Source organism: Oryzias melastigma, linkage group LG6 (assembly GCF_002922805.2).
Source record: "Oryzias melastigma strain HK-1 linkage group LG6, ASM292280v2, whole genome shotgun sequence".
Classification (NCBI taxonomy): Eukaryota; Metazoa; Chordata; class Actinopteri; order Beloniformes; family Adrianichthyidae; genus Oryzias; species Oryzias melastigma.
Genome location: NC_050517.1, coordinates 25636549 through 25655339, shown reverse-complemented (window position 1 = coordinate 25655339; position 18791 = coordinate 25636549). Strand labels below are relative to the sequence as shown.

The 18791-nt window shown below is 36.5% G+C and overlaps 1 protein-coding gene across 4 annotated transcripts in view; it reads right to left on the bottom strand.

Annotated features, from left to right (window-relative positions):
• Positions 1-2290: 2290 nt before the first annotated feature.
• LOC112152632 (Wilms tumor protein homolog) overlaps positions 2291-18791 on the bottom strand; it is a 29329-nt gene continuing 12828 nt past the window's right edge. For 2 of the 4 annotated variants that reach the window (XM_024282321.2, XM_024282324.2), the window contains 5 exons: positions 10662-10761; positions 6505-6649; positions 5075-5164; positions 4671-4754; positions 2291-4498 (listed from right to left, as the gene is read on the bottom strand). In XM_024282321.2, the coding sequence (XP_024138089.1) occupies positions 4377-4498; positions 4671-4754; positions 5075-5164; positions 6505-6649; positions 10662-10761 (541 nt within the window). In that variant the 3' untranslated portion in view covers positions 2291-4376. Of the gene's footprint in view, positions 4499-4661; positions 4755-5074; positions 5165-6504; positions 6650-10661; positions 10762-18791 lie in introns of all 4 variants that reach the window. The other 2 variants (XM_036212487.1, XM_024282322.2) reach the window with 1 other exon arrangement.

The window sequence follows — 18791 nt, the reverse complement described above, 5'->3', positions numbered from 1 at the left end:
CAATATGTTAAGATCGATCAGACAGAAACCTAATTTGCTAACTTGAGATGAGGCTATTAAAACAAAGGAAGAAAGGGGAAACAAATCATTTTTTTTGCTGCTTTAACATTAATTTTCATTAATTTCTAAATAATGAACCCCATTTTTACAGTCAACATTCGGAATATTTTGTTTTTTTTTCGACAAATTTTGGTTCTCACTGCCTTAAACATTATTTTTCTGCAATTAGGATGATTTTAAAAAAAAAATTAAAAGGTAAAAATGCCAAACACTTGGATCATCAATTTCCTCTGAATTTACATCCAGAAATATTCTGACTATAAAGACAGAATTGGATTCTGTTAAACATATCAGAGAGTGCAAACACTATCCCTGGATGACCAATTATATCACATTTGATGTATGTATTTCTGAGACTCCTGTCAGATCGTCAAACTGTCCTTAAAAACCCAATAAATAAACTTTGTTACGTTTTCTGCCCTGTAGTTCATCGTACTACCACTAGAGGGCTTTTCTTGCTTATTTCAAAATGGCTGCCTTTATGAAATCTTTTGGCGGGAATAAGTTTAACTAGTTTTCAGAACTTTATGATGAGAATAACTGATCTATTATTATTTATTTTTAAAATGGCTACTTGATGTGTTAAATAATGCAAAATTAGCTGATAATTAAATCTTTATGATGGAGTTAGACTCTGTTTAAAATGTGTGAATCAAATTTGAGACAGTAAGTAAAAATAGTGCTTCATTCCCCAGAAAACTAACGTATAAGTTTTTGCATCCTTAACTAAAATTGTTGTGAGCAAAAACGTACCAAATCACCCAACGTATCATAAAGAATAGTTTCTATATCTCATACAATACAAAGATTGCACATTTTTGTCATCAAAGGGTGTAAAAAAACATCTTAATTTGAAGTAGTGGACTTCACAGGGCTAAAAACTAGAATTATCTGCTATTTTATTTTTGAGTTGTTTGCATCAAAATATGACAGGAAGTCAAATTCAAGTTGCATTACAACACAACTTGAGAGATGTTGTTCCAGATACTACAAACTACAATTTCTCCCAATAATTTCAACACATTTTCTTACTGTTTAAGGATTTCCTCACAACAGAGATGTATTTTTTAACCCCTGTGACTAAAGTGAGTCGTCTTTTTTCATTCCTAATACAATGAAACACATCTATAAATATCAAGAGGCTTTTACCTTGTTAAGCCAGCAGTCAAATATTTGTAAATAAGAGTCAATAAGTACTATTAAAAGTCAATTTTTTCCACAAAAGATGAATTTGAACAAACTATTAGATTTGTGGTTAAGAGACAGTGTTGGTGTATCTGCGCTTTGCTTAAGCAGCTTCTGAAAGTGGCCAAAAGTGCAGTTACACTGACCAGATATCAGGCTTCAAAGGGCCTCGGCGGCCCGAGCACAGGGCAGAGATGAAACGCTGAGGCGCGCACAAACACACACTGGAAGAGCAGAAAGAGAAGAGAGATGTCCGACAGCTGAGATATAGCACAAGAGCCCTGGGGAGTTTCAGGGGATTTCCAGCGGGGCAATCGGACACATTGCCTGATTTACACTAACACTTTGGCTAAACTCACGATAAAAGTTCACAAAAGAAACATTGCTGTATCTGACTTTATCCATCTCAACAGCCATCTGTCTCTGCTTTCCCTCTCTATAAGTGAAAAAGGGTTGTAAATAAATGTTTCGAAGAAATGACAATGATGTAAAAATCATTTTCCAGAGCAGCAACTTTGGATCTCAGAAACTGTAAACAGTGATTTAGAAAATACCAGAGTGCTCATTTTAGTTGGAGTGAAAACATATTAATTTTTATCTTTTTTTCACTTAGAGGAGAGCCAAGGAATGCATTGAGGAATCTGGTGAGAGATAAAGAGAGGAAAGTGGATGGTGCTGTACTGTACTCTGATTGTGCAATAGTTTTAAAGAAGCATCAAAAGTTATTTTTTAATTAAGGAAAAGTACAGTTAAATCCTAAATAGAGCAGAACTAAAAAAAGAAAAACTTTGCAAAAGAAAAAAAGTGAAGTTTGTAAACCTAAAGTCACATCCAAACACCTAAAAGATTTAATGAGCATTTTTGTAATTTTTGCAACAATAAATGTGCTTTTTTTTTTACTTGTACACAACAAAAGTTGGTATGTAGACAAGTAGTAAGATTAAAAATGAACTCTAACAAAATTATTTAATTTTTTTTTTGAGTTTGTTAAGCTAAAATATGATCACATTTGTACTAAAAGTGAAATTATGGTCACAGTCGGATGTTCAGGTGGAGAATTTATGAACACAAAACATAAGAGACACATGTGAATTGGAGACCTGATTTGTAGAAAAACAGTCACAATATATTTAACAGACAGAAACCATCATTTTTCCATCATCTCAAACCTCTGGGTACAAAATGTTTCACACACATTTTTTTTGTGTGACCCAAATATAATAATAACACATCAGGGAAAGAACAAAAACAGAATATAAACAGTTTCTGCATCCAAACGAGAGATATCATTTAAGTTAGATGTCTTCTCCCCATGCAGAGAGCTCATTTCCACGGTGAAGAAGGATTATTTACATCTCCATGCTCGTGTCTGGGCCGCAGGGCCAGTGTGACCCAGCAGGCATATTTTAAAGCTTGAAAACACTCAATTATGCTGTATTTACATACAGAAAGACACAAAATGAAGCGTCAAAGATTCAACTTTTTTTTTTAAGTTCTGAAAGTAAAAAAAAATAAAAATGCGAGTTAATCATTTATGAGAGTTTACAGGAGAAAACATAAAATTTCCTCAAATTATTCCAGTGAAAAATCTTACTCCACAAAGCGTTGAATAAATACGACTTCTCAAAGTAGATTCACCTAAGAGATATTTACAACATGAACAAGGCGACCTTTGACCTCACCGAACATCATTACATTTTGAAGCGTTGGTTTTATATTTACATTTGCCTGAATCTACAATATGGAATCGTATGAACTCTGATAAATGCTGCGGCGGGACTAACGTTTCATTCTAAGTGAAGAGATCTGAAACCGGATTCATGTTCAGCAAAACCTGCAGGTTAACAGCTTTAAAGTTTGTTTGGAAATCTGTTTCAAAATTCACTTAAATAAAGAATTTGACAGAAAATTTCAGCTTAACCTTCAAACAGATCAATTAAATTTAGTCTTTCCCTCAGAGCGAACATTGATTTAGTTGCCAGGGTGAATTTATACAAATAAAATATACATTTTTGCCTTATATCTATTTTTCTATTTTGACTTCTTTATATAAACAATACCAAAATAGTGCATTAAACTCCACTCCATGCTTTACTTTTTTGCCAATTATTTAATACAATTTTCTTCAAGGATTTTTCCATTCTGGGATTAAAGATCCACTCTGATGAAAAACATGTTTTTGGTGATTTTAACATGTTCTTGTGATATTTTACCGACAATGGAGGACATATATAAGAAAAAATTAAGCATTTCTATTTATTCAATTTTTTATGATTTATGAGAAGATAAAAAATGTAGTTTTGAAAATTTGAATTTGTTACGTAAAAATTACACAAGCTCCCTGCTCCACTCCATTCTGATGCATCCACTGGCATCAAAACTGGACGGCTGAAAAGCTTCAATATTGCTCGCGTTTTTGTTGCTCCGATAATTTTGGGTTGGGATTGCGAGGGCTGTAAATTAGCAGGAGAGCATGTAAACAGAAAGTTCTCAGCAACAGGAATGGAAGGCAGGTTTTCTCCACATAAACTCCTGTCGCTCTGCAGAAACTATGTCCTAGAAAACAACACAGGTTTTTGATTTTAGTTAAAAACATCATAATCCTAATTAAAAGACCACTGGGAACGCTGTTAGAATAGCTCAAGATTATCAGAGTGGGTCTTTAAAGCAAACCAGAATTTATTCCTGCATATTCTAAATAGTTTCACAAAAAACAGATAAAAATGTTCCTTAAATGTCAGTTATTTTGGGACATTTATATTTTCAAAAAACATTGTCTGTAGACTTCAGCTGGAAATACTCTGTAGGATGCTACATAAATCTGAAAGGTTTCTACATTTCTTCAGAGATGAACATCAAGCTAAAACCCACGTATGATGACATTTTCTCAAGACAAATGTACAGATTATTTTTAAGTCTCCATTGTCGTTCTAAAACCCAACTTCAGCAAATGAGTTGTGGGAAACTAATATAGTAAAAAGTTTGCAGAAACGTTAAATTTCACTTCTCAGTTAGGTGACTGACTTGCTCTGAGGGGGTGTTACAGAAATGTGCGTCTTTGGGGGTGACTTGAATGAAAATGGAGAACACACACTACTGGAGAACCTTTAAAACTTAGAATCTGCAGAGGCTCAGATGGACAGCTGGAGCTTGGTGAGGTTCCTCTGGTGCATGTTGTGGTGTCGCACCAACTCGTCGCTCCGGGCGAACTTCTTCTGGCAGTTCGGCCACCGACAGTTAAACGGTTTCTCGCCTGGCGAGTGGAGGGAAGGGACGAAAAAAAAAATCAAGTCAGCATGAACATAATAGGAAACTGCAATTTGAATGCTTAACGTTTAATCTGATGTAGCTACATTAAAATTGTATGAATCTACATAAAAATGCAGAAGAAATGGAAAAAATAAAAGTTTACGCACTTGTTTTACCTGTATGAGTCCGTGTGTGTGTCTTAAGGTGGTCAGACCGAGAGAACTTTCTCTGACACGTCTCGCATTCGAACGGTTTAACTCCTAAACACATGTACAGTAAGCATGCACACACATTCAACAAACAGGCGGTACAGAAAACACATGTTCATCATCACACGCGCACACAAAAACACACAGAGGGAGATAGAAGAAAAACAGTAGAGCAAAGACCTGCAGGGAAGGAAGCCATGCCATCCACTGGCCAAGACTTAGTCAAATTCAGAGCAAAACAATCTTTGTTGTTCAAAAAGTAACTGTCATGCAAACAGCAAAGTGGAGCAGCAAGAGAGAGAGGGGGAAGAATAAAGAGTAAAAGAAGGAATTAGAAAATAGAGAGGCAGACTGAGTGAAACAGATCAAACCTGTGTGCCTCCTCTGGTGTCTTTTGAGCTGGTCAGAACGGGAAAAACGGCGGCCGCAGTCCGTGAACTCACACTGGTAAGGTTTCTCACCTAGATGCAAGGATTTTTTTTATTAATAATAGTTCAGATGCTGTTCTTCTACTTGTCAGCAAATTTTTTTTAAGCTGCATACTGCATAAATTGCATATTAATAGTTATTTAATAACTGTGGTTTGTTCCCGTTCGGATTACTATGACACCAAGACGGACAATTACAGGAACAGAGCTGTGAAAACAAAAAGTCTGGAGATTTTGGGATTTGCACTGCTTTGACTTATTGTTCTGAGCCTCTGCCTATTGTAGGTGGCAGACGAGAGGTAGCAAACTGTAGAAAAGCAAAAAAAGTAGGATCTCCTCCCTGTGTGTCCGGTGTGAACACCAGCGTATGCGTGTTCATATAAGCGTGTAGAACGGGTTCTTGAACGCACTACACGCTTAGTGAAACACGTTCAAGCGGCCACTTCCAATGAAAAGTTTTTAAACCTGGGTACCAGTAAAAGCTCTTTTGGGCTTCTGCATTCTCTCAAGTTCATGTGTTGCTACGAACGTTTATAAGTCATCTTTTACGCTCTACGTACAAAACATGCAGTCATTGAAATAGTGCCAAATGTTCAGAAACAATCAGACTTGGATTCGTAGTGACTTATGGGTAGAGTCCTTTTCAAGACATAGAAGTGCCAACTGTTTGAAAATTGATCATGAAGGAGAAATTAATAATTGTGGTTTGTGCCCGACCCAGAATTATTACTCTTATATTTTTTTGGAATAAAGCTGAAAAGCAAAAAACCTGAATCAATATTCCTGCACTTCTTCAACATTTGCACCACGCTTCTTCATACTGTCGTATAGCGACTGTCCAATGTGAAAACCGTATGGTAAAAGTGCATTAAAGAATTGTTCTTTAGTGTGTTTTTGAATTAAATGCTTGATGTGTTCGTAGCACTAGTGAAACAGAACTTCAGAATCCCAAAATACTGGAGGTATAGAAAACTACTGTTCATCTTTTGGAACATCATTACAAGCAGAACAAAGCACATTCATGTATCTCCCTATCATCAGTTGAATTGCTAAAAAAGTGCAAAAAAATCCAACAGAATAAAGAACTCTGAGAATCTGGATTAATTTGAATTAATGACTGTATCTGAGAACTGGACTGAATGACCCCTCCCCCCTAGTGTTCCAAACAGGAAGTACCCGCTGGTCCCAAGAAGCCAAAATCCCATAAACTTCTTTTAAAAAATAAACAGTTGTTACTCTATTCATCAGAATACGCATTCTTGCTCCACAAAAACAGAAACAAAGGTGATTTTCATTGGAGTGGGTCTTTAAAGATGCTAAATTACTAAATTGTTAAAACATTCTAGCCAAATTGTGCCGGTATTTGTGCTCACCTGTGTGTTTGCGGCTGTGCATCTGCAGGTGGGACAGCTTGAAGTAGCGCTTGTTGCATCCTGGGTAGCCGCACATGAACGGCCGCTTCTCACTGCTTTCTGAGCGAACTATAGCAGGAGCGATGCTGGGGACCCGCCGCACATCCTACACACACACACATTTAAATCACTCAAGCTGGACTAAACGAAGGCCTTACTACTGGAGCAGTAACCTGTAATTCAGTCTGCCCTGTGTGTTAATACGGGCATGTCATTTGTCTGATTGTGGGTTAATTTTAATAAAACAGTCCCGTATTCATGAGATTGGAATTAGCAGAGCGAGTTCAGCCCAGAGGGAGCCGTTAGTCATGCCTTCTAGGCAGAGCCCCATCCCAGAACCCACTGCTCCGTGCAGTCTTGGCCTGAGGACAAAGACAGGATACGATGCAGACATTTGCATTTTAGCTAACATGTAAAGCCAAAGTTAATATCATCATGTTATTCTCAGTTCTGACAGCTTTTCCTCCCTTATCTCCACTTTCTTTCAAATGTTGCACCTTTTTTCTCCTTCCCCCGTGTTGCCTGTATCTCATCTGTTTCCAGCCATCTGCTCCTAATTTCCTCACTGATTAGCATAATAATCACACGGCGCTCAGAGGTCAGCGTCGTTGCCGCTTGCACTCTTAAAGTTGCACTTGATGCAAACTGGAGACCAAAAATTCACAGAGTAAAACATTTCAAATTCACATTTAAAAGTGATCGGAGTTTATAGTAAATGTTGAGTTATTGTGCAGCCTTGAAAGTGAGACAGTTGTTTTATTTTTTACTTTATTTACATCAAAGATACATTTTTCATTTGTTAACCTTTAGCAAGAACAAAAACAACACAACACAAAAAACTTATGTTTTCAGAAGACCTGATTACTAAAAATGTTGCTCAAGTTTAACAGAGAGTGTAGATATTTTTAAAATGCTTAAAACGTATCTCTTTAACTTGGACTTTAGCTCAAGTTAATATTTTTAGAAATTCATTTGCTTGTTATTTTATTGATTTTGGTGTACAGCACTTTGTGTTGCCATGTATGAAAGTGCTAAATAAAGTTAGAGTTGATTTGATTTGACATTTTGACATTTGCAACACTAATGTCTTTTCTAAAGTATAAAAGGAACTCAACAAGAAAATATATTAATAACAAATTTAATTATAATATAATGAGTATTATTAAAGATATAAACATCAGTATTAGCAACTGTTGTTGAGTGAATATCCTCCTAGATGAGCCAATACTATTTGAAATTTTTTGTTTTGGATTTTACATTTTTCTTGTATTCCGAGTGCAGTGTTCTTTTATTTTGAAAGTCTTCCTGGTGTTGGGCCTGCTTTTGTCTTTTTGCTCTGGAAGATTCACATCTAAAGAACTTGTGATCTTTTAAAGTATTTATTTTTGGGTGGATGATGGACTGGCAAACTGTCAAACATCAGCTGAACAGCCTCCAGCAACAACACGACTCAGACCAGAAAAGCTGGTATATGAAATGAATGGATGGATGACACAATGAACCAAATTTGTAGAGAAAAAAAACACTCTGATGCATGGATTTATTTTCAATTATGAAAAAAAGTCACAAATGTTTTTGCATTTAAGTTGATCCTATATTAAGTTCAGCTTATAGCAGAAGAGGTTTGATGCATATTTACATCAATAGGTGTCAAATTTTATAGTCACAGCATTCCTGCAACCAGCAAATGAATGGAACATTCAGGAACAGAAAAAAATAGAAAAATCGGATTGGGGTTTGGTAATTTTTCTTTTAACTGTATCAACTGACAATATTCTGCGCAGCATGAACACTGGTTAATAATGGAGATGTTGCATGGATCTTCATAAAGTCATGAAAAAGCATAGAACATCACACAGAGCTTTTTAAATTATGTTGGTTTAGTCTAAAACAATCCAGATAATGATAAAGAAGATTGTCAATTGTAATGTCCCATACATTTGACTGACATACTGTATATTGAAGGGTTTTCAAGTTTATTACTGTACTGAGAAAGAAAATTCAGCGGAGATTAAGTGTTGTAACTTGTGACTAAAGAAATTGAAAATTGCTCTTGTATTAATTGTAACAATTATGACTTATATCAGTTCCTGGTGAAGTTTGCCCAACATCAAATCTGCTGTCACATTGATTAGGCATCTCATTTTTCCTGAATTTTCACAAACTTCCTATTTCTTTTAATAAATTCTCAACTCAACATCAACTTCTTTTAAAAAACACATCAAAAAGTAACTGTCAAGGCTTTCAAATGTGTGTTAATTTCTTTTCGAACTTTGCATAAACTTTTTAGGACCTTCTGTAATAATAAATGGTCAAAATTTGAAACCATAAAGGAAGTCAAAAAAGTAAAAAAGGTAAGTTTGTGAGACCAAAGACAGAAACGTTTGATGAAGGTTTTTTCTGGTTCATTTTGGTACCAAATCCTTAAATTGAGCATCTCAGTGATGCAAAAGTGATCAACCAAACTGTGAATAGAAGAGAAGCAGCATTATTGTGGGGAGAATTGCAATGCCTTTCCACTGTACTGTCAGTACTGCATTTCCATGACAAATATGCACAAAACTTTATCCAAATTCAGAAATGTCAAAAAAAACACAATTTTGTATTTACATTGTTTCAATCAAATCATAATTATGCAAATAAACACAAACCAATTCATGAGACAAATCATTCTAAAACATGGTGATGGATGTGAACAATACTTGGATTTACAGCAGATACAGTCAAATTCCTTGTTTTTGCACTAGCGTTCATCATCATCTATCAAAGGAGACGTCGTGTCTTATTCAGACCATAGAGTGGGGAGCTACAAGGGAGCAGCTTTACGGATGAAATGATTTGGGGAAATTGTTGATTTCACAGAGGAACTGTGAAACCAACAATTCAACTTTTGTTGAGCTGTGTGATGCTGTGGGACCTCTTGTGGCCCCTGCTGGTTACTTGACTCATTTAATTCGAAAAAAGTGTTTCCGACGCAGTTTTGCGAAATATGTGGATCTCAAAGCTCCTCAAAAACCACCTCCTCCAAGCGCAAAAAAGTTTTTCGATAAATGTGAGTTTTTTCATTTCTATTGGGGAAAATTTATCATAGCAAATACAATTTCATAATGAATGGAAACACAGCTATTGATAACAACTGTGAATTAAGATAAATTCTAAAATAAATGTGGAACAAAGCCTAAAGTCTCATTTCAATCATCTTCTGATCTATTTAAAAAAACATTCTTAGGGGTCTTTACTAGTTGTAGTTGTGATTATGCTGTTTATAGTCCAAATAATAATAAAAAAGCAGTCTTTTTTAAGGACATAGTTTCTGCAGAGCAACAGGAGTTTATGAGAAATTTACCTCGAGTTGTGGGCGGGACTGTTGGTGTGGTTCAACTCCGCCCCCTTTCCCTTCTCTGTTACTAAGAGCTTGGCGCAGCGAGTTGTGGCCTGCCCTAACTTTTCAAACTCCATTTTTTGTCTGCTCCTGATTCTTAATGATTTAAATAAAGAAATCCTTAGAAATGTAATTTATAAATTTTTTTTATTTTTACGTATGTCCTCTATTATGAGAGAAACACCACAAAAACAGGTAAAAAACCTCCAAAACACAATTTTCCCTCAATAAATTGCCTTATATTTAGCAGCTCTTCAATGATACTTCAGAAGGTTTGAGAGCTGTTTTTTTATTGTTTTGTAGAAAGGAACATGGTGACAAATGAAGCAGAGTCCTGACAGAAAGGCCTCCGCAGCAGGTCTGGAGAATCTCCTGCTCCCTGTCCTTTAGAGCCGCTGACAGACAATAATTAAGACCTAATGATTTATTAACATGAAGATCCTCCTATGGAAGCTGTAACATTACAGCGTAGCCCCATGTGAGTTTGCAAATGGAGTCGTGAAAAGCATACATTCTGTCTTAGTGCACGGCACGTACGTGAAGGTTTTTGTGTGCACGTCGGTGCTCTGGTACATCTCAGCATTTTGCTGATAAAGCCTGATTATTGCATTACTCATGGTTTTCAGGCATGTGTGGGTCAGTGAAGGTGTACAGTAAATGTGCGTAGGATCTGTTTCACCCCGCGACGACCTCTTAATGTAAAATAAGATTGTGTGTGCGGCAGCAACAGTCCCACCTGAATGCCTCGGAAGACTCCGTGTGTGTGTATGCGGTACTGCGTGCTGCAGCTGTACACCATCGGGGTGCTGGGGTCACTATCATAGCCAGCTGCATGACTGCAAGACAGAAAAAAAAATGACAAAATTAATAAATAGGAATTTTTAGCCTCTAAGTGCGATAAACACACACGAAAAAAGGTTTGATTTGAACAAAACTGCACAGCAAATCCACAAATTCGAACAACATTTTACAAAGATCGAGTATGAGCCGCTGTTAGTACGATGGGGCCAGCAGGGCAACATTATTCAGACATGTTCATCTTGTCAGTTACAGCCCATAATGCAAATCACAGACCAGACATGACTTCTGCTGCACGGAGATAATTCTTTCTCCTCTTTTTTTTGTTCAAACTCAGTATATTTCTTCCTTTTTTTAAGAAAACAGATCACCTGGAAAATGAGGAGAAGATATTCTAAGATGTATGTTCCTTCATTTGAAAAGTCGCCACAACACGAGGTTGGAATATTTAAAATAACATTCCTTTATTATTCCTTTATTATTGCCACTAATTAAAAAAAAAGATTAATAAACTGAGAATTTGAAAAAAAAATATGAAAATACTGATAAAAAGATGAAAAAAGATGTTTTCATGCGGACACAAACCAGCTTTTTGCAGTGGGAACTAAAAGAATGATAGAAAAAATGCATTAAAATACATAAAAGACCATAAAGAAAAATGTTCTTTGAGACATAAAAACTTGAAATTGTGAAAGATACTAACTCATCTCTATTATTTTTTTTACTGCATTTTCAACACATACAGGTTCTCTCTGTGTCAGAGAAATAATAATCTTTATTTCTAATATTGCATATTCTTTGGTAACACAATGTCTGTGGTTGTGTAGACCCTTTGCATCTTCAGAGACAGTTCAGAAGAAACTTCAGAGTATTTGGAAACACAAATGATATAGTGATGCTACAAACCAAAAACAAGCTAAAATGTTAACATCTCACTCACATGAACAGTCAGGGTCTAAAGTCCTGACGATGATTCATCTCGTCTTATCATCCATCTCATAATTCAGTACCAACAACTCATTCTGTTATGTATTTTTTTAAATTGACAAAATTATACTATTTTTTGATCAAATGTTAAAAATGAATATCAAGTTTCAGAAAAAAAGCAAGTTTCTAACAATCATCCTGTAGAAGTAAACAACAAAACTAAGCCGGGACAAGAACAGTTATTAGAGCTGCTTTTTTAAATATAAAGAGAAGCTTTTGATTGAAATATAAAGATGCTTGTTGTGGAACTAAACACAGGAAAAATTTTGGTTAACAGGACAAATAAGACAAAATAATTGGATTTTCAAACACACTTTTTTCCGTATCAAACACTAACTTCGCTGTATTGAATTTTCAGTTCTCATCCTGCTTGTTGGAATCTTGATTGACCTGGAGGTTCATAAACCCAAACTTCTCCAAAAGCAAGTGAGCCGAGCAAACAGGTCAGACGGTTGCAGGGAGAAGCCAATAAATCATAGAGCCGAGTTTAAGTGGTCATCTGTCAGTCAAAAGGCCACACCCCTCTTTGAGTGTAATTTAAAAATTTGAACATGAGAATAAAGAAAAAGAAAGAAAAAAAAAAACAACCAGATAAAAAATATGACTAAGTCTTTTATTTTGTGACTTATGGACTAATTTTGAGCATGAAAATTAAAAAATATGAACAACAGTGTTTAGTTTTTCATATCTGAAGATGCCTTTATCATAACCTTTTTGTTTGTGGTACAGAATTTATTCATACTAAATGATGTTTTAATCCCCTGCTGGAGGGTATTTATTCCAATGTTTTTAACATTTCTGTTTTTAGAAATTTTATTAACGAGGATCACTTTGTATTTTTAGTTATTTGGACATGAAATATTATGAATACAGAAATATTTACTCTGAAATTGATAAGAGATTTTTTCCAAGAAATAGGTTGTTTATACTTTTGCACAATAAAAGTAAATTTTGAAATATAAACTTTACCGATTCACACCGTCACTAAATATGAAAATCACATTTAGTCCAGAACTTGACTAAACCGCAACACCTGATAGGAAAACACAAGAAAATGTTCTTATGTAATTAAAAATCAATTCAGGTTTCAAAGTTTTTTAAATTTTACATAAACGTTTTCACTAAACTAAAGTCTAATAACCAAAATGCATTTATCAAATGCAAATCAGCACAGCTTTATTATTTATAATTTGCTTAATTGTTTCTTTTTTTATTATTTGCCTCTTGAAGTGTTTTTATACATGCAACATATGTAATTTTGAAAATGTTTTTTAGAAAAACAATGTTTTTGACCAACGCTTTAATTCCTGTTTGCTCACAGGCCTGACGGTGCGAACAGCGAAGCTCACTCTGACTCAAAGCGAGGAACAAAGCCGACCCTGTGTGACACAGCTGCCTCCTATATCTCCCCACGATAACGCACAAAGAAACAGAACGCTCTTGTCTATGAAATGTGTTATATTTTAGCCTGTCGGAGTGAAGGAGGAGGACGGGAGGAGAACGTTTGCATCCTGTGCTGCCACACTGAGCCTGTGCGGCGTTCAGCCCGGCGCTCATGAAGGTGCTCTTTGTCTGTGCAGATATTCCCACAGACAGGAGCACACACGCTGCAACACTTTAAATTATACCGCATGCCTTTTTGCTTGCATATTTTCATTCACTGGATTTTATGAGAGTCCTTTTAGTCGCTCAGTTTGTTATATTTGACAAAGTTGCAGAACTTCATGTGGGGTTTGAAATCTAAAAGTAAACTTTAGTGACTATAACAGACTCAAATAGAGGAAAAATAGAACTTAATTCAAAATGTTAAGAATATTCTGTGATCATATCTGCAACAGGTGCGCACCGACTTCAATGTGCAATGAATTACAACCTAATGCAGACTTTTTAAGTACAAGACTACAGTAGTCTGAAGATGGTCACACGTTTTTATTTGCATTACAAGTGCTTTATTGTAAGTTTTAGTTTAAAAATACAATAATTTGGGGCTAAAAGGAACATTTTCTGTTATAGAGTAGTGACAAATAAATTACTAATCTGACTTTTACTTTTTTCTGATGTGAGTCGCTAGTAAATACACATTAAATTGAGTATTTTTGAAAGATTTTAAAAACATTAAAAGTTGTATTTATGAAAAAAAAAGAAAAAACTATCTTCTGGCCTCTTATAAAAACTTAATGACCCACCTACACAATTATGTTTCTGGTGCTTTTAATATGTTCTTGTGGCGTTTTTCTCACAATGGAAGCTACACATAAAAAATTAAGGCTAAAACTGTTTCTGATTATTTATTGATTTAAATTGTTGGGAATGACGAAACAATGCTGTTTGTCAGGGCACAAGCTGCCTGCTCTGCTCCATTCTGATGCATCCATCTGCTGATAAATAGATCCATGTACGTCTTCGTCTGAGCTGCCATTTAGCTCAAAACTGTACGGCTACGTAGCTCCAATATTGCTTGCCCTTTTTTGATGCACCTTTAATGTTAGCTTGGGGTTATATAGCGAATAAACAAAGGGATGATGGGATATCAGTGCAGGCTTACTCCCCTCCCACAACTCAGATTTTAATTTCTGATGAACTTCTGTCGCTCGGCAGAAATTATGCCCTTAAATTCGCCTAAAATTGGCATAATTATAATTACAATACCAATGTGGATGCTTTAAAATAGATCAAAAGATGATCAGAGTGGGACTTTAATTATTTAGGTGTGCAGTTGCAGCCTTGGGAATGAACCAAAATGCTTCCCCACTCCCCTGCACTTCCTCTTCCTCACATCCTTCTCCTCAGCCGGTCCTTCCTTATCTCTGCTCAGTCCATCCTCCTCTTGTTTCTCTCTGCTCCCTTCCTCCTCATCCCTAAAACTCCCTCACACCTCCCTTCCATCTCCTCTCTGCACAGGGCTAAATTAAAGCTGAAACATCAAGATTAACCTTCACCCACAAAACACTTTAAAACAAAAATAACACTGCTGTTCTCTATTTCAAGTTAAGGTTGTCTCTGCACTCAAGCACTCCGTCTCCACAAAAGCATCATATTTGTCATCCTTGCTTTGCTTCGTACACACGTCTCCATCACACACACAATCACTAGTTAACCATGATGAATGACTTTTGGCCGAGAGAAGAAAGGAATTTGTGAGCTGACACAGACCAGCATGCATCTCTGCAGGTCACAGTGACACATGGAAAAGTCAGTGCAGACTGAAAGCTTTAAGGTTTGTCCGAACTCTTCACTTACAAGTGATTACTTTCTGCAGAGAGAGATGAAAACTGCCAAGGAGAACTCTCATTATACCTTTTTCATAAAACAGTTACAGCAGTTCATTTCCAGAACAGTTATAAAAAAGAACACAAATTTAAAATGTTTTAGAAACCAATTGTATTATTTTTTTACTGCTGAATTTTTATTTTTGTTGAATAATTTAAGCGCATTGATAATAGATTTATAAAGCTTCAAAACCATTAGAGATATTAACATAAAACTATAACGAAATATCAGTTAAATTTAATAATCTTTTTTGGAGTTTCTGTAAAGTTTGACCTCAAAACAAGACAAAAAAAGATATTTAATTGCTAACTACAGGCTTGTTTGATAGGTGAGAGGGATGGACCGAAGGGGGAGAAAGGAGGCTGTAGGTGTGACATGATGGCCAAATCCAAATTCTTCCCCTTCGGCTTCTCCCTACCCCTCTAATTGTAGGGGCATTTGAAGGGGTAGGGGTGTCCAAAATGTTTTTTTAAGAGTAACGCACAGAAACCTTTGACTGTGTATCCCTACACCTCAAAAGTGATCCGCTTCGTGCTGTGCCGCGAAGAGGTGTATTTCTTCCCATGGGTGTCCAACATGTAAAATAAGTAATGATTGTTGTCTTAGCATGACTTTTACAGTTAGGAAATCAATGTTGTGTATTTTCTGAGTACTGGCAGCTACGCGCTAACATAGATGATGATGGCGTCATTGAGTAACGCATTCTCACTCCCAACTAGAAATATATGGACGAATGATTCTGGCCTCCTCCGCATCACTTTTTGAGGTTTTGTGTGTCTCCAACTCATTGTTTTTTGACATGCTCCCATTAAATTAGGGGTCACCAACCTCTGGCCCGCGAACTGGCACCAGACAGGGAAGAAATGAATAAGCCTCGGGACATGGACTGGTATCGTAACCTGGTAACGGTTTTGCATCTGTTATCTTGTCCAGTACGGCATCCTGAGGGTTGGGGACCAGCGATATTTTATGGGAACAGCCAGCATGCAAAAAAAAAACGAGTTGGGGACACCCAAAACTTTACGTGGAGTGGGCCCAAACCATACGTCTCTAAATGAAGAGATGGGGGTAAGAATGTGTGGCATTGAGGGGTAGAGTCATCCAAATCTAAGACGCCATTTTTTCATAATTTTCCATTCAATTAAAATTACCCTAAAAGAATGTGACAACTCAAATGTTTATCTAAATCTCTGTTTTTCACTCAAAGCTTGAGCTATCAAAAAGTAATCAAGAACGTCTAAGTGGCCTTGCTGTCATCAACATCCATGCAGAATTTCCACAGAATTTGTCATTTTATTTATGAAGCTAGAAAATATTTAAATCCCTCAAGTGGTTCAACTAGTTGTTCACCTTTCGGTATATCCCGTCAGAGGTAGCCACTGCGAATCAGCTTTCACTGATCATCCTGACACAATTCTGTATTTTATCTGGGCTGGGGACCAGCACAGGGAGACTCAAACTCAGACCCCCCTATGGCTACATAGTTACACAGTACTTAGGAAGCAAACCCTGGTTTCCAATGTTCCAGTCCTACTTGCAGCCATAGCTGCTATTGTGGTTCAACTGTTGCTTGTCAGCTTTAATTTTGGCTGCGTTTAACATTGTTGCTGTGTTTAGTTAAGTGCACCCTAGTCAAGGGTTTTATAAAGTGTTAAAGTGAAGGAGATTAAACATGAGAGTACACCCTAAAACTTTTATTTAGTTGTGTTTAGCAACAGTTTCCTGTCCCACCATTCATTTGTTCTTAATGTTTTGTTTTCCATCAGCATCCCAGACCTGAAGGACATTTTTATTGCTGTTCGTCACCTTCGTCTTCATGGCAGAGACATGCCTGCTGGCAGTTTCAACAAAAACAAAAGATTCCTGCCAGGTATTTTTTTTTTTTAATTTACTTTTCTGGCAGGAGCTGCATCCCTGCTGGATTCAACCCACTCCTGAGTGGAGCAACTGATTAATGAGCTAAACACACAAAAAAAGACATGCTGAGATGTTCTCGGGAGGACAAAATGTGGCTGCCAAAAGTTTGATATCCTTTTTGTTTTGTGACTAAGACGCTGTGTCATCAGACGCACTAATTCATAGACAGGCCAGCACTTTTTTTCTCCATAGAAATCAGTCCAAGAGAGAGAAAACTCAGACAGGAGGAAGTTGTGGATTTGTGCTAATAAAAGTTCTGTCATCTCTAAAAGTGGAAGCCATGGCGACAAGACCAGCTATAATTTAAAGTCCCACTACGATCATCTTTGGATCTATTTTAAAAGCGTTCCCATTGGTCTTTTGAGTATGATTATGCTGCTTTTAGCCAAAAAACGAAAAAGAAACTGTTGTTTTCTAGAACACAGTTTACCCCCCCCTCGTTGCTGAGAACTTATGACCCGCCCAGCGTGTTTTCTGTCACAATTAAGCTCTTTTTCAAACCGCATTTTTCCGTCTGCTCCTGATTCACAGTGATTTGAACAAAGAAATACCCAGAAATGAAAATTTGAGCTTAATTTCTTTATTTTTTTATTTGTCCTGTTCAGTAAATGAGCAAGCAGATAAGAGCTGTTACAATAAGAATTTATGAATCTTCAGACAAACAAAGTGGATATTTGTACAAACCCCTTTTGTATTATTTATAATAATTATGTTAATTTGCATTTCATTTTTATGGAAGCCAAAAATGGCATACCCTCCTTTTTTTAAATCGTTTTCTCTTGATAACGAGATAATGAAGAAAACACTGTAGTGTCCCTCTCTTCCTTTCACGCACCGAGACGCAGAACTTTACCTGTTTTAAGTCTCTTCATTTTGTGGTTAGCAACAAAAACAGAAGAAATCGCTCTCCAAAAGTGTTTTTTTATTCTGTTTTTATTTATTAGTACTCATTAAACATCCTAATTCCGTCTCATTTACCAGCCCCCTCTCTTTATTTCTCTAAATCTCCCAAACAAACAGGTTGAATGACAGAACCCCTCTCTGCCTCTCGAACACCAGAAGAACTTATCTATTTATAATTGCTTAATTTAATAGTGTTCAGCATTTCCTCTGACAAACTGCTTTGATTATAGAAAAAGGACAAAAGTATATTAAATTTGGCTGAGTTGGGCTGTTTGGGTCCGCTAATGTTTGGAGCTCAGTAAACGCACCACCCACAGGAGCTCAGGTTCTGTCATTCAAGCTGTCATCTGGGGTTTTAGGGAAATAAAGGGAACGGGCTGGTAAATGAGATGGAATTAAGGCGTCTGAGGAGCATAGATCCACTAATAATAGACTAAAAAACAACTTTTGGGGAGATTTTTTCTTCTGCTGTTTTTGTTGTGAGCCACGAAACAAATTTAAAACAGGTAAAGTTTCAGCATCTCAGTGTGATAAAGAGATAGAGGGACGCTACAGTATATTCTTGATTATCTTGTCACGAGGAAACAATGAAAAAAAGAGGACAGGGCATTTTTGGCTTCCATACTTTTTGGATTTGGTGGGAGCAGTCTATAATACATAACATAAAAGTATCATATGTATATTCTCAAATACACACACTAACAAATAGTATGCACACAACTATTTACAGGTTTTACGTATGTTCATACATTAATGATATAAGGCTCATCTCACAGGGTGCGCTGACTGAATTAACTCATGCACACAGACAGGTTTCATACTAGATTTTCATATCAAAGATTCGTGGAGAGGAGTGTAAGAGCAATACTCATCCCCATATTTGTGCAAAAGTGAGTAAGCAGGTAGGTTGAGCAAAGGCAGGAGGCCCGGCACCCCAGAGCCCAGACCCAGTTTGCACCAAGTAAAGTTCAGCTTTGGAAGAGAGTTGGCA